Here is a 21,176-nt window from a genome sequence, read left to right as displayed (position 1 = left end):
GGAGAGGTGGCGGCTGAACCGGGCTGTCCCCGGCCCTCGGGCTTCGGGGCTGCAGCCTTCCCTCTGCCCGGCTGTAAGGCCACGGTGATGGGGAATGAACCCCTGAAGAGAGCATGTATGGCTGCCAGCCGCCTCCCTTTAGGTTTTTGGAAAAAAGACTTAGGGGCTAAGGCACAGGGAATGCACAAAGTTACATGCTCAGGTATCCTTGGAAACCGGCCAAGATTTAAGAAGAACGCATCTTATAAAAACTTAGTAAGAGTGATGACAGTGTGTCACCTATTTATCATATTGGAGAAAACTGCGGAAATAGTGGTATTAGTTCAATCAGAATTTTAATTCCAGTTGATGGAAGTCCATTTTTGCCTGAAAAGAATGCTTGATTCTATATTTCATTACTTATGCATACAAACAGCTACAAGATAAGAGTATGATGTAACTCTGCACATTACCTGATTGTTCCAGGGAAAAAGTTTCTGTATTGGATACGACTTACTCTGCAAAATCTTACGCATGTCAACTGATAAAAAGTTGGTACTGAATGTTTAGAGAATGCCTGCCCGGAGAAATAATTTGAAAGCAGTGAATGGTTTCAAATATTATTAGCATTGTGCTACTGTGCCGTACTGGTCAATATGTTTCTTAAGGGGGGGAAAAAAAAGAGGTTTTACTGTTTGAATTTTTATTCAGACTGTGGAATTTCACTTCATGTTGGGCCACAGGTCTGTTACATAGCTATAGAGTTAGTTATACAATCTGCAGAATAATGGTATATATTACAATCTGTTGTGCTCTGTTCCCCTCTCACTGTTTTACTTTGCTATAAATAGTCTTTCTTGTTGTAGTAGTACCAAAACAGTGTCTTAACTTAATGGCTATTTGGAATGTAATTCCACTTTGTATGTGTGAGTGAAACACCAAAGGGGTCCTCGTAATTATTCTTAATGCATTTGTTTAAAGTTCTTAACAGCACAGGTTACAAGAGTAAAGTCAACTACAGCAGCAGTTCTTATTCCCAGTCATTTATTATAGGTGTTCACGTGACCTACCCAATTTAGGCCTAACTATTGCACTTACTAGATCAAAATCTATCTCAGCTTGAAGTTACTAGCTCTGTTTAGGCTGTTAGTAGAGATGTCAGGGGGAAGTGTTTTGGATCCTTGTTGTACTCAGGGTCTGTTATTTTTGAAACTGCTGCACGGTCATGTTTCTTGTAAGGTGTTTAAATGACACCAGTTTTCAGGGGCCTCTCCTGTGTAGGGTTTAGGGTTTAATCTTTAATGGAAGACTTTTCTAGGGTAGAGGCAAATTGTTATCAGCTAGCTCCCCGAGTTAAAACCAAGAGTACTTTCTTTGCTGGTTAATTAATTGTCTGCACTGAGGCTTCTGCTGATCTTCCCATTTCCTGTTATTAGCTTCCCAAGTGATGAAGATGCCCTGTGTAAAGTTTCTGGGATAGAACTCACAGACTTGATGAAATATTTTTGTGCTTCTGTGTCGTATTAAGTACATGGTCCAGTTGGTAGTAAGAGAGAAGTATTTATACTCCTGTTAAAATCTAATAATTGGCAAGGTCTAGATTTTTATAACTCAGAATACCATGCAGAAGCAAGTTTGGATACGACACTCATTCCTATTACCCATCTAGCTCCACCAGCACAGAATAGTATTTTAGTGAAACTACAGCATATTCTTTTCCCCTGTAGGCTGTGAGGAAGAGAAAGGGTATTGGGATGCTTGTGTCTTCAGTTGTTTGTCTCTCGTCAGCTTTTGACAGTTTCCTGTTTGTTACTTTTGATATTTTGGGGCCATCATTGTTCGTCAGACACTGCGGTGAGGAGTGGGGGGGCAGTGTTTTGTCCTGAAAGATAAGGTGTAGGATGTGATTTTATAGTGGTGTGGCTGCAGTAACTTTACATGTCAGTTCATTTACTTTGTCAACTCAGAGTGCATTATTAACAAATACTTATTTTTGAATAAAGCTGTTTTGTATGCCACCGTAAGTTTTCTTCTGAGGAAGTCTAGGTAACAACAGAACTGGCATTAGAGCCATCTGCCTTGGGGCTTGGAAAGATAATACTGCATTACATTTTACTTGGAAAACTTGCAGTTAAAGGGGATTCTTATAATATTGTGTTGCTCCGCTTTGCCTGGGAGAAACTTCATACTTACCTGCGGTAGACAGACAACTCTTTTCCAGTAGCACATAGCTATGTAATTTATTTCTAGAGGAAGTGAGAGAGATATTTGAAATGGCCTACTGTCAATTTTGTTTTCATCTAAGGAGGAGTATTTTGTCACTTTAATAAGAAGGATTGGGCCTGATACTAGCACTGGCAGTCTCTTTTACTGCGGAGTATGTTATATAGTAATATAATGGAGGTGTGAATATACACATATATAAAATGTTACCTGCTCTTTGGCATGTTGGTGTAACATTGCTTTCTGAGATTAGCTGATTACCTATATGACTGAAGAAACTGTAAGCGAATAGAACATTTCTAATGCTACCTATTTCCGACATAGTCATTTGGCCTTACAAAGATGAACTCGTGCATTTATAAAATCACTAAATTGTCAAACAACTTCTTTTTACACTTAGTAATGTTCATTTTGCAAAGAATTAAGCCTTTGGGCTCAAACTTGAAAAGGTGATCTCTGACTGCAGAAAATATTCATTCTATTTGCATAATTGTGCTTAAAGTTACAGAGTAAGTTGGCATATATATGTATCAGTAAGATACATATAAACTGAAACTTAAGCATAATGTTGCTTGACAGACTTTTACATATTTAGTCCCTTTTTGGTCTGGTTTTGCTGCTTGACTGAATTGTTTAGATTAATTATTATTTCATTTTAATGTATTTATAGTAGGCTGATACTTAAAGCACTTAAAATCATAGAGTGGCTAGAGTTGGAAGGGACCTTAAAGGTCATCTCATTCCACCCCCCTTGCCATGGGCAGGGACACCTCCCACCAGCCCAGGTTGCTCAAAGCCCCATCCAGCCTGGCCTTGAACCCCTCCAGGGGTGGGGCAGCCACAGCTTCTCGGGGCAATCTGTTCCAGTGTCTCACCACCCTGAGAGTAAAGAATTTCTTCCTAATATCTGATCTAAATCTCCCCTCCTACGGTTTGAAGCCATTCCTCCTCGTCCTGTCACTACATGCCCTTGTAAAAAGTCCCTCCCCAGCTCTCCTGTAGAAGCCCTTTAGGTACTGGAAGGGGCTATAAGGTCTCCCTGGACCCTTCTCTTCTCCAGGCTGAACAACCTCAACTCTCTCAGCCTGTCCTCATAGGAGAGGCGCTCCAGCCCTCTGATCATCTTCGTGGCCTCCTCTGGACCTGCTTCAACAGATCCATGTCCCCCTTATGTTGGGGGCCTCAGAGCTGGACGCAGTACTCCAGGTGGGGTCTCATGAGAGTGGAGTAGAGGGGCAGAATCCCTTCCCTCGACCTGCTGGCCACACTGCTTTTGATGCAGCCCAGGATACAGCTGGTTTTCTGGGCTGCAACCTGTCAGATTAAGACTCTGCTCTGTTCCATTTTATTTTTCCACTTTGGCAGTTATTCAGTGCTTTTCAAAAACACTTTCAGAATTTAATGCATCTGAAAAAATACTTAATATTTTTTATTTGCAGGAGTTTTGGAAAAAGACATACATCAAAGACTGAATTGGGAAAAATTTTAGATATAAAATATTTTTGTATATCAAACCATATTTTATATCTAAAATATTTTATATAAAGCAATGTAGCAGTTGAAGTTGTGGAAATGTGCTTTGAGCTTTCCAATTGAAGACAGAAATTAATCTTATAAACTACAGAAGTAATTCATTTTTGTTACAGTTACTTAAATTTCTTTCATTTATAGTAAATAAGGTAGTTCTTTGTTAACGGTTTGAGAGCATACCATGCAGTGCTTACTGCATGGATTCATTTGGTTATTTAATTCGTATCACTGCCTAGGTATATGGCCAAGTGTAGTGAAACCTGTATTTTCAAAACAACTCTGAGTATTCATCTAGAAGTGAAAACAAACAAAACCAAACCATGATGCAAGAAGATTATGCAGAATGATGCAGAAATTTACAGTTAGGAATTTTACAGTTAGAAATGATATTTACTTTCTTTAAATATCTTTTAAAGATATTAATTTTAAGTATGCATTTAAAACAAGATCTCTGTGAAACATTAAACTTCATCCCCTTTCAGTGCTTTCTTTCAATGATTTCGACTTGAATCCTATTTGTAGACATAAACACGAGCATGAGACAAATCTTCAACTTGCATTTTATCTGGTCGTATCTCCTCTTTAGTTTCATCATAGATATCAGGTTCTGCTTTGAGTGAAGTAATGTGATTAATGCAGTCACTTCATTTTGAAATAATTATTTATTAAGTAGCATGTGTATCTTGTAGTGTCTATGGTTGTTCAGTTTGATATCTTTTTGCTTTAGTGAATAAAGAAGCTGATATTTATAAAGTGTTTAAAATTTGAATTCCAGAAAAATGATCCCCCGTTTCAACTCAAACTTCCTCCAAAGGCAGCTAGACCTGAAAAAGAAGTGGACCCAGAATATGAAGAGAAGATGGTAAGTGTTTTCATGACAAAACAGGGATTTTCATATCCCATACGAACATAAATGTCCACTTCATTCCTCCTCCACTTACATCTTTTTTTCCCTAGTTTTACTTGGTATTTACAGTTTATTTGATTTTCAAGTTATTTACACAAATGGTTCAATAATGAATGCAAGGGAAAAATAATCGGAATTTTTTTCCAGGAGATCTTTTTAAAGATGTTTATTTGCTGGTAAGGGGTGCACTATTAAAAGAAATGCAGTGCCCTCATGTGGCAAGATCATGCATTGCGTATCAGGTTGATTTCTAATGCCCTGGTTTGTGTTATTGCTGCGTTACGGTTTGAGGAACCCACAACAATTTATTGTCGTTTAGACAACTATTCTCTCACCCGATGACCCCTCCCCACCCCGAAAGGGGAAGCAGGAAAATACAAGGAAACCTGAGAGTTGACATTTAAACAGATTTAATAGCATAAGTCTAAATAATTAACATTAATAACACTAAAGAACCAATATTGATCCCGATAGCAATATAAAATATACAAGGACTATACTCAGCCCATTCTATCAGTAGGAAGATGTGCATTTACAGCAGTGGACAGCAAATGTCACACTGTGAGCGCTACAGCTTCAGGAGGAAGAGAAGGACTCAAGGGTCTGGCACTGGAGCAGGAAGTTCTCAGGATCGCAGCCATTGTAGAAGAGAGAGAGAACTCCTCAGCAAACTTTCTAATTTATATCAAATGTGATGTTCATGGTATGAAATAATCCTGTTGGCCAGCTTAGGTCAAGTGCCTGGGTCTCGCTCCTCCTCATTCCTGCACCTTGCTAACTCAAAAACACTGAGACCTTGAAACCCACACGCCATAGCTGGCTATGAAGTAAGTATTTTCACAAATTCAGACACTAGAATCTTCTAAAAGTGCAGCTTTCCCAAGCATTGAAAGAGACCTTACTGCAAACTAAAATTACTGGAAGAGAAATTAATCCCGTGCCGCTCAAACCAGGACATGCTGTTAGAATGCTTTTACTTGCACATGTTACCTGCAGAAAAGCTTTCTGTTGTTTGTATATTTCCTAGAAAGGTTATGGTACAGAACTACAATTTCACTTTTGTAGTTTATATCAAGATATATAAATGAGTTCACATGAAAAGTGCTTTAAGTGGTACAGTGTTAGATGATGCTTAAAAATGAGAAACTGATGACAATTTCATTCTGTCAGATACCGTTTGCATTTTATCATATTTCTCTTAAAAATATGTAATGTGTTGTCTTTTAAATATAGAGAAGGACATATGTTTGCTGTTTTTATATAGTGAAGTGCATATGCCTCATTGATATTGCAAAACTGAAATGATTTTTGACAGCAAAATTCACAAACTTCAGTGAAAGCAGTATTGAGCTGGTGCATCCTTTACTTTAGTCATACTTCTAAAAGCAGAGCTACCACATTGTTGTCTTGGATCAGATTCCGATAGTCTTGAAGCTAATGGAAATTTTGCCACTGACTGGAGCAAGGTTAGGATTTCATCCCTTATTCTAGGTCAGAACCTTAGTTTTTTTCTTTATCTGTTGTAGACAGTCCTTTAAAGCATCCCTTCACTGTTGCTAGTGTGCCATGCAGACTTAAGCAATCTATACAAGTAAGCTGGTTTTGGGTTGTTGTATTAATCTTTGAGTTTTGAATGGGGATGAGTTGCTGGGATGAGGTTATCAGGTGCTGCCATGTCTTCCAGATTGTTGTGGTATTTGTGATGGATCATTTGAACTACCACACATTACAATTGGGTGCAATTCAGGCTTAGCTGTAAGCTGAAGCAGCTCAAGAGCTATTTCATGATGCTTGTAGCCCTCTGAGTTGGCTACCAGTAGGCAGATGGTCTTGTCAGTCTTTCCTCATATAAGTTGTTCTCACGAGTGTCTGAATTCTGTTTCTTGACAAAAATACATTTTTTTATGAAGAGAAGTTATTGATTTTTCTTTTTTTAATTCTCTCCCCACTTTGGAAACTAGAAAGCAGATCGAGCAAAAAGGTTTGAATTCCTCCTGAAGCAGACGGAACTTTTTGCCCATTTTATTCAGCCTGCAGCACAAAAATCACCAACATCTCCATTGAAAGTTAAGCTGGGACGGCCACGGATGAAGAAAGATGAAAAACAGAGTTTGATTTCAGCTGGGGAGTATGTTTTATTTTTATTTCCGACTTCTTACACTTTCACATAAGTTACACATTTTAACATATCTATTTAGTTAGTAGCATAGAGATTGTGCTTTAAGTAAGTCCAGAACTTGTCCTGTTAATGGTGTTATCATAATTTATTTAAAAGCTGGTTGGTGTTTACATGCTGATCCATCAACGTCAGTATGACCATGGATGAGGAATGCGCTTTTAAAGTAAATTCCCTGATTCTTGCCACTTACCATGCTTTGGTCCATGTTGTGGAGTGATTCTGGAGCATGTGAAATTAATTCCTTTTGCATGATGCTGAACTAAAAAGCGCACTCCAGAAATGCACCTGATGTGCTCCAGCTGCTAGTGAACATGTCAATGGGACCAGAGTGGAGCTAGTCCAAGCTAAAACAAGACAAAATGCATGTAGTGTGGATGTTGGATCCTCAGCACCAATTGTCTTGCTCCACCAGTCTGTCTATATTGTAATATGTAATGCAGTCATAGCCTGCATGTGGTGTTTCTGAGGATTCTTGTAATAGCAAGCAACTATTTTTTTTTAAACTGAATATATGATTCCTCTGAATGGTATCGTTGTATTAATGAATGAATGTATAGTTGAAGTAATTGATTCTAAAGTCATCACTGATGTGTGCTTTGTATTTTTGTGTTGCTCATTTAAGAGTACCTTAGAGAACTCATGATACTTGTTGTCAGAGTATAGTTATGTGTGGAGCAGAGGACTTCATATCAGCCTTTCTAATTAAAGCTGGAATGAACCAAAAGGAATAACTTATCAACAGGGTATGATTTTGGTCAGGGTACTAGAACACACACATTGTAGATCAGCGATTGTTTCTATTATTTGTCTCTTTTGATTTTATAGTCAGTGTTTTGAAACTATTTCGTATAAACATGAATCTCGGATTCTTTCTTTAGTTATCGTCACAGGCGCACAGAACAAGAAGAAGATGAAGAGCTGTTGTCAGAGAGTCGAAAAACGTCTAATGTGTGCATTCGATTTGAGGAGTCTCCTTCATGTAAGTATTGTATTGTCAGTTTTCTGATTGCTTTGATGCAATTAAAATCTAAGCAGATCACAATTAAATTTTTCTACTTAGTATTTTTCCACTTAGAGGAATCTTACATTTACAGATGTGAAAGGAGGAACACTAAGAGATTATCAGGTTAGAGGTTTGAACTGGATGATCTCATTGTATGAAAATGGTGTTAATGGCATTCTGGCAGATGAAATGGTAAGCAGTAATCTTTTGGAATTTTTGTGGTAATTATTGAGCAAAATCCAAGTGCCTGTAGTTTTTAATGTATATGCAGTAGTATGCATCGTTCTGCAACACTTAGCTTTTTCACAACTGGAATTGTAATGCAGTGAAAGAAATTGTACTGCAAACATTTGCTGTGTAGTTTGCTTTAAACAACTTAAGTGGCAGAATTATATAGTAGGAAAATTGTTTGAAACTATTTCTTATAGTATTTCATTTCAGCAGGTTTCTTCCCCCCCCTTCTTTGTCAATGCAGGGCCTTGGTAAGACTCTGCAAACAATAGCATTATTAGGCTATTTGAAGCATTACCGAAACATTCCTGGGCCACACATGGTCCTGGTTCCAAAATCAACTTTGCACAACTGGATGAATGAATTCAAACGCTGGGTTCCGTCATTACGCGCTGTTTGCCTTATTGGAGATAAAGACGCCAGAGTAAGTGCTCTACGTATCAAAGCTGTACATGTTACTTGTCAAAAACTAGCATTAGGCTATGTGGAATTCTCCCTAAGCTACTTCCTTAATTACAGAGTTTTTTAGTAATCTTTAACTATATTAGTGTTGAAAATTCAAAATCTCATTTTTGTAACTATGAGGAAAAAATGCGTATCAGTAGGTGAAATAATAGACTGGTATCAAAGTACAGCTGTCTGACTCACCTCTTTTTCTGTTGTCTTCTTCTTTGATTTTTGAACCTATTTTTTTTAATCCCTTCTGTGCTTGCATTGTGACAGTGTTTATTCACTTTTCTTTATTGCCTACACTTTGTTACCTCTTTCTTCACCTTTTTTACGTGACTTCTTCCACTCTTTACTTGTGTCTGATGTCCATGCCTTGCCTTGTAACTGGGATTCTGTTGTAGAGTTTTTCAACTTTCATAGTAAAGGCCTTAAAATAGATACAGGGTGGTTTTCTAGTTTGAAGGGAATCAACGAGCTGGATGTTCCTGTAAATTCTGCGGCTTCTCATACGGATTGCATGGCTGCCTGTTACTGCTTGAGGGTAGAAAGACTCTGCAGAGGGATCTGCACAGGCTGGATTGATGGGCCAAGGCCAATGGTGTGAGGTTCAACAAGGTCGAGTGCCTGGTCCAGCACCTAGGTCACAACAACCCCATGCAGTGCTACAGGCTTGGGGAAGAGTGGCTGGAAAGCTGCCTGGCAGAAAAGGACCTGGGGGTGTTGGTTGATGGCTGGCTGAATATGAGCCAGCAGTGTGCCCAGGTGGCCAAGAAAGCCAACAGCATGCTGGCCTGTATAAGAAATAGTGTAGTGAGGAGGACTAGGGCAGTGATTGTCCCCCTGTACTCGGCACTGATGAAGCCGTACCTCAAATATTGTCTTCAGTTTTGGGCCCCTCACTACAAGAAAGACATTGAGGTGTTGGAGCGTGTTCAGAGAAGGACAACGAAGCTGGTGAGGGATCTGGAGAACAAGTCTTACGAGGAGTGGCTGAGCAAACTAGAGGTGTTTTCACAAGTGATAGGACAAGAGGAAATGGCCTCAAGTTGTGCCAGGGGAGGTTTAGATTGGATATTAGGAAAAATTTCTTCACAGGAAGGATTATTAAGCACTGGAACATGCTTCTCAGGGAAGTGGTAGAGTCACCATCCATGGAGATATTTAAGAGAGGTGTAGACACAGCGCTTAGGGACATGGTTTAGTGGTGGATTTGGCAGTGTTACATTAATGGTTGGACTCTGTGATCTTAAGGGTCTTTTCCAACCTAAATGATTCTGTGAGAGGAACTGCTGGTTTTGCTAGTGAATTGAACAGTTCCTTCCAGTGCTATAGTCTTGGATTCGACTGTACTGCTCTGGAGATTTTGTTAATTTGAAGTCTGATAATATTTGTACCACAGTGTATTTATTGCTAGTTCTGTGGAATGAAATTAAGATTGTGTTGAAGGGAAGCGTGCATCTTCACTTTGTACTTTCTTTGCTTTCAGAGTCTTACGTTTGTAGTGTCATAACTTTTCATTTCCTCGTTTTCTACCTAATCTCTCTGTTCTGTGGTGACTAAAGCACCTCTGAGCTTACATTTGCATTTGTAAGTCAGTGCATAGTATTGTACAGAACATTCCTTCATTAGGTAGCTCAAGGCTGTGATCTTGAACAGTACTGTCAATCGTACTAGCTGGGGTGATCTGTGTATCCTACTAAGTTACTTCTTGGAGCCCTGCATGTGTAGTTTTTCCATAGGGTGATGTTCTTCCACGTGAAAGAATTTATATGCCTAGGTATGTATCCCTTACAAAATAGGGATGGGACAAAGGAGGGAGATCTTTAGGGAAGAGAGAAGATGGGAGTGGGCTTTGTGAGTAGTTCCACTTTTCTGTGGATTGTGTCTTTGGACTAGTTAATTTAGTATGTTTTTTCCCTATTGGTAATATGTACTGTATGTAAGTTACAGAAAAATTAAGCTGAAGAGTAAATAATTAATTTTGAATAGGAGAAAATTTTTTTTGCTTAACCCCAGCTGATGGTCTGTCTGTGCTTAAAGTACAATGGATTGAAGGCTTTTGTTACAGTAACTTTCAGTTACTGAAAAGATGTTTCAGAGTTGTCTTTTGTGTGCTAGCTTAGCACATAAGTAATGTTGGCAGAGATAGGTTTCACTGAATTCCATATAAATTGTTCGTATTTATAAATGTTTATTAATTCAATTGCTCTGCTTTAGGCTGCTTTTATCCGTGATGTTATGATGCCTGGTGAATGGGATGTTTGTGTTACATCATATGAAATGGTAATTAAAGAGAAGTCAGTCTTCAAAAAATTTAACTGGAGGTACCTGGTAATTGATGAAGCCCACAGAATAAAGAATGAGAAGTCTAAGGTAAACTCAAAATTATTCGATACTTTGAAGATAATTTGACACAAAGGTTCCATCTGTTTTTAGCAGATTTTTAAGTGTTGGGGTGTTTTTTAAAATATAAGCCGTAAGCTGTTGTGTGGTAAATATTAATTTCATAGGTAGCTCACTGTTGATGTTGTTTCAGGTTTCAGAAACTGATGAAAATTCATTATGCTTGAATGTACATGATGATGATAACTATTTGTTGTATTTCTAGCTGTCAGAGATTGTACGTGAGTTCAAGACAACAAATCGATTGCTGCTTACAGGAACTCCTTTACAGAACAACCTCCATGAGCTGTGGGCATTACTCAATTTTCTTTTACCTGATGTCTTCAATTCTGCAGATGTAAGTTGAGGTTTGGAAGTACAGTCTTGTTCTTGTTATTTTGATTCCCAGGCTGCTTTCTGCAGAAGAGAAGAAATGACTAGCCTAAGTAAGAGACGTAGGATGTGGAAGACCTGTAGAAGCTCTGTGGCTTACCTAATTATAGATTAGTTTTTTGCTCTACCTAGTTCAAACAGTGCATTCTGTTAGTGCAGGTAAGGCCTTAGGCCAGTAGTAGCAAATGTAATACTCTAAATAGTTCAAGTATTATGCAAAATGGAACAAAATTTGAGAATGCAATGCAGAATGAAGAATGTGAAGCATCTATATAGACGTAAGCCTATTTTTCATTTAGAATTTGAGTCATCATTCTCATCTTTTACTGTTAATGTGTCTTTGTACTTGTATCGCTCGGTTCTGTTGTTTTCGCTCTGTTGTCCATCTTATTTACTTAAGGATTTCAGTTTTTTTCTTTTCTTACTTTCTTGCCCCATCGTTACACAAGCACTAAGGGAAGAACTTGGACACTGCAATGATGAGCATGGAAAACCATTGTAAATTAACCAGAGTAATAGTATTTTGTCTGCAGAGTTACACAGTTGACTTGGATGCTGTAATGTGCTGGGGAGCTGGCACAGAATTGCAGACTGATTTTTCTTTTGCTCATAGAAGTCATTTGTCTCAAGATTTATGCCACACTCAGCTGGAGTGAAAGAGAGTCAATATGTGTCTGTTAAAACTACAGATGATAAACTGTTCAGACCAATTGTGTTGTTTCTCACCACAGGATTTTGACTCCTGGTTCGACACTAAAAATTGTCTTGGTGATCAGAAACTTGTAGAAAGACTTCATGCTGTAAGTAATTAAAGCTGTAACGACGTGTCATCATTAGCATACATAGTGTAAAAAAGAAAAACAGATTATTTCCCCCGTCATCTCAAAGTCGAGGAGGTGAACGTGAAGGTATTTAGTTACAGAAATGCCCAACAGAATTTTCATGAATTATATATTGGAACTTACTATTATAGATACTGCTTTTTGTAACATTACTATTTGAAGCAGGCAAAATCTATACATAAAATGTGAAAATGAAGAATTTTGACATCTTTTTGAAACCAGTTATTATTGTAAATAGTATACTGATACACGTCATGCTAGTCTGAATAAAGGCATGCCTTTACCTTTGTTTTACTGTGCATGAGATAAAAGACTTTTTATCATGCAGTAACAAAACAAATCGGAAGTGCAACATACATTATCTTCAAAATATTGGTGTATTTTGTATATGCTGCTCATGGAAATGAAACAGAGCTTATGTTAAAGGGTAATAAATAGATTTTATAAGCTTATGGGTTTGGCCCTTGTTTAGGGTAACAACTGGGATGAGTAATGGCAATCTTTATGTAGTGTTACATATTTATGTGTAAACTTAAGACTGTTAGTGGACAGCTTCATTTTGCAGACTTTAGCAGAATTTTTCTGAAGGAGTCACCATGACAGCAATAGATACTGGTTAGTTCTGAATAAATATCAGATAATTTAATCTGTTAATTTTGTATTTGAGACAATCAGTTTTATAAATTTATCTGTGGAAAAACTCACTTTGTGCAGGTTTTGAAGCCGTTTTTATTACGTCGCATAAAGGCTGAAGTAGAAAAGAGTTTGCCTCCAAAGAAGGAAGTAAAAATTTATCTTGGGCTCAGCAAAATGCAGAGGGAATGGTGAGTTATTTACATTAAAGTAAGATTCTTTTTCGATAACGAACACTACAGCTCTTCAGACAGATTTTTTTTTTTTTTTTCCTTGTAGTTGCATGTTAAGACAGTCAGATGGAGAAGACTATTTATAGCTGTCTTGGGGGCTTTTTTTTTAAGGATGCACAAGTTGCAAAGAGCTTAGGAAAGGTAATAAAAAAGGTTTGGAGGAATAAAGCAGAAATTTCTTTTCCTTTCTTAATTTTATTTGAAAGAACATATGTCTACTAAGTTTCCTCCTTTGATCCAAGTATGTGTGCACCAGTAAAAGTTTGAGCTGAAATGAAAATAAAACCTTGAGGAGCCACATACCCAGAAGAGATACGACAAAAGGAGCCAGGTCAGTGTAGCAGCTTTGGTCAAGTGATTGGTATCTTTAGTCTACTTTGTAGTCCTAAAATGGAAGTGTAAGATAACCCAGTAAATGACAGATCATTTTCACTCACAGACAAATTGCCTTTCATGTTTAGGTATGGATTTATAAATCCTTATTATCAGACATTTTTGCCAAGTTTCATAAGAATAGTATAGCTCATTATTATATAAACAAAGCAAACTCCTGCATCCAGAAATAAGTAATTGGGATATTGCAGGGTTTCATTCACGTTTTATATACCAAATAAAAACTGAGAGTTGTTCAAACTTGCCTACAAAACTCCAGGTACACAAGGATCCTGATGAAAGATATTGATATCCTGAATTCAGCTGGGAAAATGGATAAGATGCGTCTGCTGAATATTCTGATGCAGCTGCGGAAATGCTGTAACCATCCTTACTTATTTGATGGTGCCGAGCCGGGCCCTCCTTACACCACTGACACGCATCTCATCACTAACAGTGGTAAAATGTTAGTTCTGGATAAACTGCTAGCAAAACTCCGAGAGCAAGGTGAGTACTGTGTATGAACAGTAGTGATCTGAATGCTTGTAAGTAAAACTATCTTTCAAAAATTGCATAGATTGATTCTTGTCTTTGCACTAGTGAATGTGTTTATTACTTTCAGTGAGGTTTTTGTTGAAAATCATTTTTCTGTAGATCTTAACACATGGAGGAAAGGAAGTCTTACAGGAACGATGAGGAAGACTAATAATGTGGAGAAGTAGAAGGAAACGAAGAGCGGAGCCTCCCTTCTGCTGTCTTTAAGAAAATTTCTGAGAGTATTAGTTTGTCTTGTGCACATCAGTTGTCAGCCACTTACCTTACCATGGTTTTCAGTGTTCTGTTTCTTCAACTGTGTTTCTTCTGTATAAATTATCAAATAACCTGTCTTGAGGACAAGTTAAATCAATACCAGAAAAGTAACTCCAGAGGAAAGACTTATTTGAATAAGTTAGGCATAGTACAGAATAGGTCACATGAATTCTTACTTATGCTCTATAGTAAGCTCTGTGATAAGATTAATGTGAAAACATAACGACAAAACCTTCTGTGGTGTTCTGTCAGGTTCTAGAGTTCTACTTTTTAGTCAGATGACTCGCTTACTGGATATTTTGGAAGACTATTGCATGTGGCGTGGATATGAGTACTGCCGACTTGATGGACAGACACCACATGAAGAGAGAGAGGTGAGAAAGTTGTATATAAACAAGAAATGTCTGTGTTTTCCATATTAGATCATAAAGAAGTTATAATTTACATGTATATATAAGTGGCTACATCATTGCTTAAAGTAAAGCAAAAATGGCACAGTTTAAGAAGACTGCTAAGGGTATATATTTTTTTCTAACCAAAGTCCACAGTAAAGTAGGTTTCACTTGTTGCTCAGCTAAATGAAAAATGTAATATTTTGTGATCTCAGAATTGACTTTTCTACCTGTGCAAATGTACGGTTTCTTACTTCTATAAAAATTGGTTTTGGTATGAAAATTCTGTATATTTCAAAGAAATTTCATTGAAAACCCATCAGTTTGTTTGGAAGCTTGTTTGAAAACTGATATTTTAATGACACTTTTTTTTCTTTTAGGAAGCAATAGATACATTTAATGCTCCTAACAGTAGTAAATTCATTTTCATGCTGAGTACTAGAGCTGGAGGTCTTGGAATTAATTTGGCAACTGCTGATGTGGTTATTCTCTATGATTCAGATTGGAACCCTCAAGTAGATCTGCAAGCCATGGTGAGTTAACTCTCTAATATACATTAATTTGTTAAAGTTGTCATTGTTGTTGTAATTTGCATAAGTGTTTCCAGAACTTGCATTTTTCGTTATTTTTCTTTATTTTTTGTATTTAATACCAAGAAACTAAGGAATTGCATAAAAAGGGCATGAAAAGAATTGTGGAAGAAGCTGTTGATTTTTCTCTCTAAATAAGTCTTAACTATTTTTATAATTGAATAATACTGCTTCTGTCAAAATACTGTATCAATATTTATCCATATCAATATCAATATTTATCCATAGAATTATTCTTAATTCTGTCTTTCCAGAAGACAACAGAGGGCTGTTTCCGAAATAATAGCAAAGAATTGAAAGCATGCAGCTTTATATTCCTCCCTTTTGTGAAGCTTATGCTTTTGTAGTCTAACTTGTTTCTGCATAAGTGCAAAACACTTTGTCTTTGGGTTAAACATACTAAAATCTTCTCTTTCTGAGTGCTGAATATAAAAACATCAAGTCTATAATTTGTTTCATGTGGAATAAAACTCGCACGATCTTCCTTGCATGATTGGGGGGTGGGGTATTTGTTCTTTGGTTTGTGTTTGGTTTTGTTTGTTTTTTAATGCACTTAAACACACCAAATATTTACTGTGAATAACTCATCCTTTCTATATGCATGCTGACTGCCAAGAGTAGACCAACTTCCTGGAAGCTGATGAGTGTGATTTGTGAGCTTTAGTAGGAAGGCTTTCTTCTTACAGGAAGAAATTAATATTGTGCAGGAGAGTAAAAAATTTAACGACTCATGTTTAAAGGACAGTCAGAAAATTCTACTACCAACAGCTTGAAGGCCAGTTGTTTAACTTTTTTTATTTAAGAGGACAAAATAATATTTTCTGTTTATGTTTTCTAGAGAGAATAAGCACAAGTTTGGTTACAAATAAGCATAGTATGTTAGTTATATAACCTCATTTGCTGTGTATTGTACTTGTTCTGTGTGAGCTGCATATCGAGGCTTTAATACATCTAGCTTGGGACAACTGCGGTATTAAAGCTGTGGCTGCATGGACTTTGCCCGTGGAATGCTCTTAATATGCTCAAGCCAGGGATGCCAAAGTTTCAATACCTATGTGAAGTGAGAGAATTGGTTTGAAAGCAGTGCAGGTGTGAGTATGTGTATACTGTTGTATCTCCACTTCCTAATTGCAGTCGAAACAAACATTCAGTTGCCTTCATTTACAATGATGTAGTTGCATTTATTACTATAGAATGACCCAAACTTAAAAGGTGTAGTAGCCAGATATGTCAATATTACTATACTGGTTTCACGTTTTTGTGTACACCTGAATAAGTAAGGAACCAAGAAATATATGTTAGTTTCAGTCTGCTATTTCTGCAAGCTAACTGTGTATTGCTTGTGAGTTTTTGTTGCTGAACACTCATTGATTTATGTTTGTTAGGATCGTGCGCATCGTATTGGTCAAAAGAAACCAGTACGGGTGTTTCGACTAATCACTGATAATACTGTTGAAGAGAGGATTGTAGAAAGAGCTGAAATAAAACTGAGACTGGACTCTATAGTTATACAACAAGGTATCAACTGCTATATATGTTTGTCTGCAACAGAATTGTTCAGTCCCTTAAAGTATGGGTTAAATAACTGTACAAATGTACAGTATGAGCGAAAGCAGGCCTTGTGTATAATAGCAGTACCCTAAATCAACCTAAGAAACTATAATGTATTAGTAATTCACTTGTTCAGCTGAAATTTTTGAAAAAAATCTGTTTTCCTAAATAATGTGGGAATAGACTTATACTAAGACTCTAAATGAGGAAAGCAAACTATAGCTGAATAGACGTTACTTGGGTTTTGTGATATGTTAAAATGGAAAAAAAAGAAAAAAAATGTTCCCTGATAGATAAAAATAATTATATAGATGTGCTTCTTGCCACATATGAATTCACTGAACATTAAAACTGCTTTGTGTGTCTTTGTTTAGAAGCTCTTGGAAGAATACTTTGCCAAAAACTAAGGTTCTGAAGCTAAGTTTTGAAGGTTGTTTGTATTTCCAAAAGGGTGGGCTACTAAAAGGATGGTGGTCCAAATTTTGATGGTCTGTGAAGAGATGAGATAGGATAAGTGAAACTTTGAGACAGAAATTAAAATTTTGAGAAAAATATTCAGAGATTTGGGTTGTAATCAGTGAAGTGACTGTTAAAAATTTTAAGTATTTCTTAATGGTTATTACAGACTACTTTGTAATTTTTCATCTTGAAATAAGATTTTGATCTTAAAAGGTCAGCTAACTTTGTAAGAATAAGATCTTAAACATAAAATTTGGATTATCTGACTGTGAAACATTCTTTGTTATGGCTTGATCCAAAGTTGTTATTTCTTTATTTTGCCTGAAGTTCCCAATTTCTGTTTATTTTCAGCTCAAGTGAAATGTAATTTTTTTTCTGCATTGTTCTTGTGTTTTTACTTTCTTGTTCTTCCAGTGAACTAAAAAAAATTGGCTGTTTGTATGGTCCTACAATGTATTTGTATTACAATTTTCAACATGTTTCTTCTAATTTTAGGAAGACTCATAGATCAACAGTCTAACAAACTGGCAAAAGACGAGATGCTACAGATGATCCGGCATGGAGCCACACATGTTTTTGCTTCCAAAGATAGTGAGCTGACAGAAGAAGATATAACGACTATTTTAGAAAGAGGTGAAAAAAAGGTTAGAGAACAGTTTCGTATGGAATTCGAAATGTGTGAAACATTAAAGATATATGCACAAAATAGAAATTAAATCTGATTATGTAAATCTATTTTTATGCCCAAGTATTTCTTTACTATTTGTAAATATTTTAAAGCTTATGAAAGCTTTGAAGCAGTGGAATTAGTGAGTTATAATTATTTTCAAAGTTCAGCCTTTATGCATCATATCTTAAGGACTGTTTATTTTGCGGGCTTTTAGGAAGATGTAAATTTTATGCCAACAATTCTAATAGACACAAAACCTTTATGGAACTTTACTAGGGAATAGGTAGGTCTGTGTAAAAATGAACTACCACTTCATCTCCAAAGAGCTGGGCATAAATTTCATTTCAGTTTGAAAGTTAAATCATACAGTTGTAGGGCTACATCCCAGCATAATAAATTGAGTTTAATGGAAAGTCTAGGAGTCGGATTGTTCAAAATTGAAAAGCACTATGGGCGTTTCTCCTTACAAGAAAAATGTAAGTAGAAGTTTAAAACAGAAAAAGACATTGAGAATGTTTTAATAATGATGAAACCTGTTTTTTTTCAGAAAAGATAAAACAGCTTGAGTGACTCTAAAAGTATCTTCCTGTATTTCAGACAGCTGAAATGAATGAACGATTGCAGAAAATGGGGGAGAGCTCCTTAAGAAATTTCACTATGGACACAGAGATGAGCTTATACAACTTTGAAGGTGAAGATTATAGAGAAAAACAAAAGGTAATTTTTCTTAAAGTCTTTAAGACTTTAGGTTAGTGGTGCAAGCATAAAGGCCATACTAGAAATGTTATGGCTATAAAGGTTAGTCTAGAGAAGTAAGAAGCCACTTAAAAATTCACTTAGCCTCTGAAAAATCCACGTATTCTGAATTTTTGTTGAATTAGCTTTTGGCCCCACTGTTTTTGTGCATGGTAGAATCTGATAATACTGCTCGGATTTTATCCTTTCTGCACCTGAAATACTGTGTTGCATCCTACTATACTGCTGCAGCCAGTATTATTTTACTGCCACATAACCCAGAGGAAAAAACAGGCCTCATAATAGTTTTAAAAGTGGAACTTGGACTGAAGTCTCTTTTGCAGTGGAGGTTTTAGTCACAAGCGTTAATGTGAAATGTTTGTACAATGATTTACCTAGTTATAGAAGGCTCCTCTAAACAAAGAGGTATTACTCAGGATCCCACAATGTTACCTGTGTTTTGTATGGGACATATAGTCAAGATATCCTTAAGGTCTTAATCTAAAATCAGAACGCCCTTCTAACCCAGCTTTATTATCAATTTTGAAGAAACATTTAGAAAAAATAAAATATTTAATGAGAATAGAGTGGGGGATATATGTATATATGTAAGATTCTTTTTTTCATGTTGATAATGTCATTACAAGAAGCCAGCTAAATACAACATAGTCTTGAAATATGCATGAGTAAGTATAATTCAAGTGATTTAGTTAAAATTAATTTGCTGCTAGTAGATACTTTTTTTCCAATGTTGTAGCCTCTGTAGACGTTATTCATTGTGATGTTTAGAGGAGAAGTAATTCATTCATATCACAAGATACTATAGAATTCAGAGCCCATGTCCCCGTCCTTCCGTTGTGTTTTGATAGATGGAATCATAACCTTACTCAGGAGTCTGAAATAAGTAGAATACAGTAAAGGGATCTATCCATGCCACTGCACTCCATTACTTGTGCGTTATCTTTTATGTGTTTAAATATGTGTTGTCATCAGCTATAATTTTAGATTATTTTTGAGTTCTGTTGCAGTATCCAAATTGTTGACCACAACCATTAGATTTGCTGTGTGAAAATATATTCCTGTTTTGCAGTGCCACATTAGTCGTTATTTTTGTGACTTTAGGAAAGCATAGAGGTACTTTAATATCTTTTTATTCTGTTCTGTGTGTAGCTGAGCATGATGGAATGGATAGAGCCTCCAAAACGAGAACGCAAAGCTAATTATGCAGTTGATGCTTATTTCAGAGAAGCCTTACGTGTTAGTGAACCAAAAGTCCCAAAGGTAAGAGGTTGGCAAGTATGGAGGGTTTTTTATGTTGTTTGTTTGCTCTTCTCCTCTCCCATGTTGCATCCCCTGCTCTCACCCAATACTGGTAATAAAATGAATGTATTTACAAAGTGATAGGCTGCCACTGCTACTGAATCATGGCAGTTTAATTGCACAGAAATCAATCTTAGGGAATGATAATGTGTCTGTGTCTTTTTGAAGGCTCCACGACCTCCAAAACAACCAAATATTCAGGATTTCCAGTTTTTCCCACCACGGTTATTTGAACTCCTGGAAAAAGAAATTCTGTATTATCGTAAGACTATAGGATATAAGGTAATGCTTTTTTTTTTTCCTCTTCAAATTAATGAAATGTTTTCTAATCCCTCTTTGCAGATTTACTGCAACCCTGACAATAGCTAAATGAAGTAAATCAGATGGCAACTAAAAAATATCATTCTGGTCTTATTTTTTTTTGCAAAGTGCTTCTCATTGTGAAGGAAAATGGCTTAAAACCTCTATTCCTGTTTTATGTTCCACTGCAGAACAGAAAAAGTAATCTGTAATTCCTTCCTTCATTAAAAAATTCATAGCTGCATAGCTTTGTGTTTTGTAGTGCGTTACTAACAGTAAAATACAGTAGAAAAAAGACAGTTCTGATGCTTCATACGCTTTTCAGAAACAAACATGAGATATATGATATAAGGTGAGAAGATAATTTTTGGCTAATGTAAGATCACCTTCCAGGGCATGATTTTTTTTTCATTATAGCTTTTGTATATTTTGTGCAGAAAGAAACTTAAGGTAATATTGAAGTTGACTTTGTGTTGATACGATGGTAAGCCAAGTGATACCAATTTTCCTGGCATTTTACTGGGATAGAAAATGTTTAAAGGTGGGGAGAAGTCTGAGTGTATTACTACTACAAAAAGAAAACCAGTCAACAGACTTATCTTTTTTTTTTTTTTTCCTACTATGCCTTAACTGAATTTCTCCCTCTTCCCTGCTGACATTACTGGAGAAGTAGTGAACACCGATTCTGTTTTGATGTTGATTTTCATTACTCGCGCCAGTATTGGCTGAGTAAATCAAATGGACCTGCTACTACCAGACATGTGACTTACTTTAAAAAGCCCTATGTTTCATGCCAGGTTGAAACGAGAAGCAATCTCGTATAAAATATGTTGGAGAGCATAAACTTGTCATACAAAGCAACAGATAGGAAGTTGGTGTTGCAAAAGAGCAGAATTAATATTAGCTAAATACATTTTTAAGAAAAAGCAAGAAGGTGTCTTAGAATCTAGCTTGAAGCAAAAAGAATTTTATGTGGATGGTAGGATAGAATT

At 36.5% G+C, this 21,176-nt stretch overlaps 1 protein-coding gene across 1 annotated transcript in view; it reads left to right on the top strand.

Moving 5' to 3' along the window:
- Window positions 1-2,467: 2,467 nt before the first annotated feature.
- The window catches only part of SMARCA1 (SWI/SNF related, matrix associated, actin dependent regulator of chromatin, subfamily a, member 1), a 30,571-nt gene continuing 11,862 nt past the window's right edge, over window positions 2,468-21,176 (top strand). The window contains exons 1-18 of the mRNA XM_009889347.1: window positions 2,468-2,482; window positions 4,508-4,594; window positions 6,601-6,767; window positions 7,697-7,797; window positions 7,913-8,013; window positions 8,297-8,476; window positions 10,720-10,875; window positions 11,111-11,242; window positions 12,009-12,077; window positions 12,834-12,943; window positions 13,638-13,864; window positions 14,420-14,541; window positions 14,940-15,092; window positions 16,535-16,667; window positions 17,655-17,803; window positions 18,427-18,546; window positions 19,735-19,845; window positions 20,053-20,166. Coding sequence (XP_009887649.1) covers window positions 2,468-2,482; window positions 4,508-4,594; window positions 6,601-6,767; window positions 7,697-7,797; window positions 7,913-8,013; window positions 8,297-8,476; window positions 10,720-10,875; window positions 11,111-11,242; window positions 12,009-12,077; window positions 12,834-12,943; window positions 13,638-13,864; window positions 14,420-14,541; window positions 14,940-15,092; window positions 16,535-16,667; window positions 17,655-17,803; window positions 18,427-18,546; window positions 19,735-19,845; window positions 20,053-20,166 — 2,247 coding nt within the window. The remainder of the gene's footprint in view (window positions 2,483-4,507; window positions 4,595-6,600; window positions 6,768-7,696; window positions 7,798-7,912; window positions 8,014-8,296; window positions 8,477-10,719; window positions 10,876-11,110; window positions 11,243-12,008; window positions 12,078-12,833; window positions 12,944-13,637; window positions 13,865-14,419; window positions 14,542-14,939; window positions 15,093-16,534; window positions 16,668-17,654; window positions 17,804-18,426; window positions 18,547-19,734; window positions 19,846-20,052; window positions 20,167-21,176) is intronic.

This window comes from Charadrius vociferus, unplaced genomic scaffold, assembly GCF_000708025.1.
Source record: "Charadrius vociferus isolate BGI_N301 unplaced genomic scaffold, ASM70802v2 scaffold7, whole genome shotgun sequence".
Lineage (NCBI taxonomy): Eukaryota > Metazoa > Chordata > Aves > Charadriiformes > Charadriidae > Charadrius > Charadrius vociferus.
Note: the sequence above shows the minus strand (reverse complement) of the source record. Positions and strands in the feature narration are given on the sequence as shown.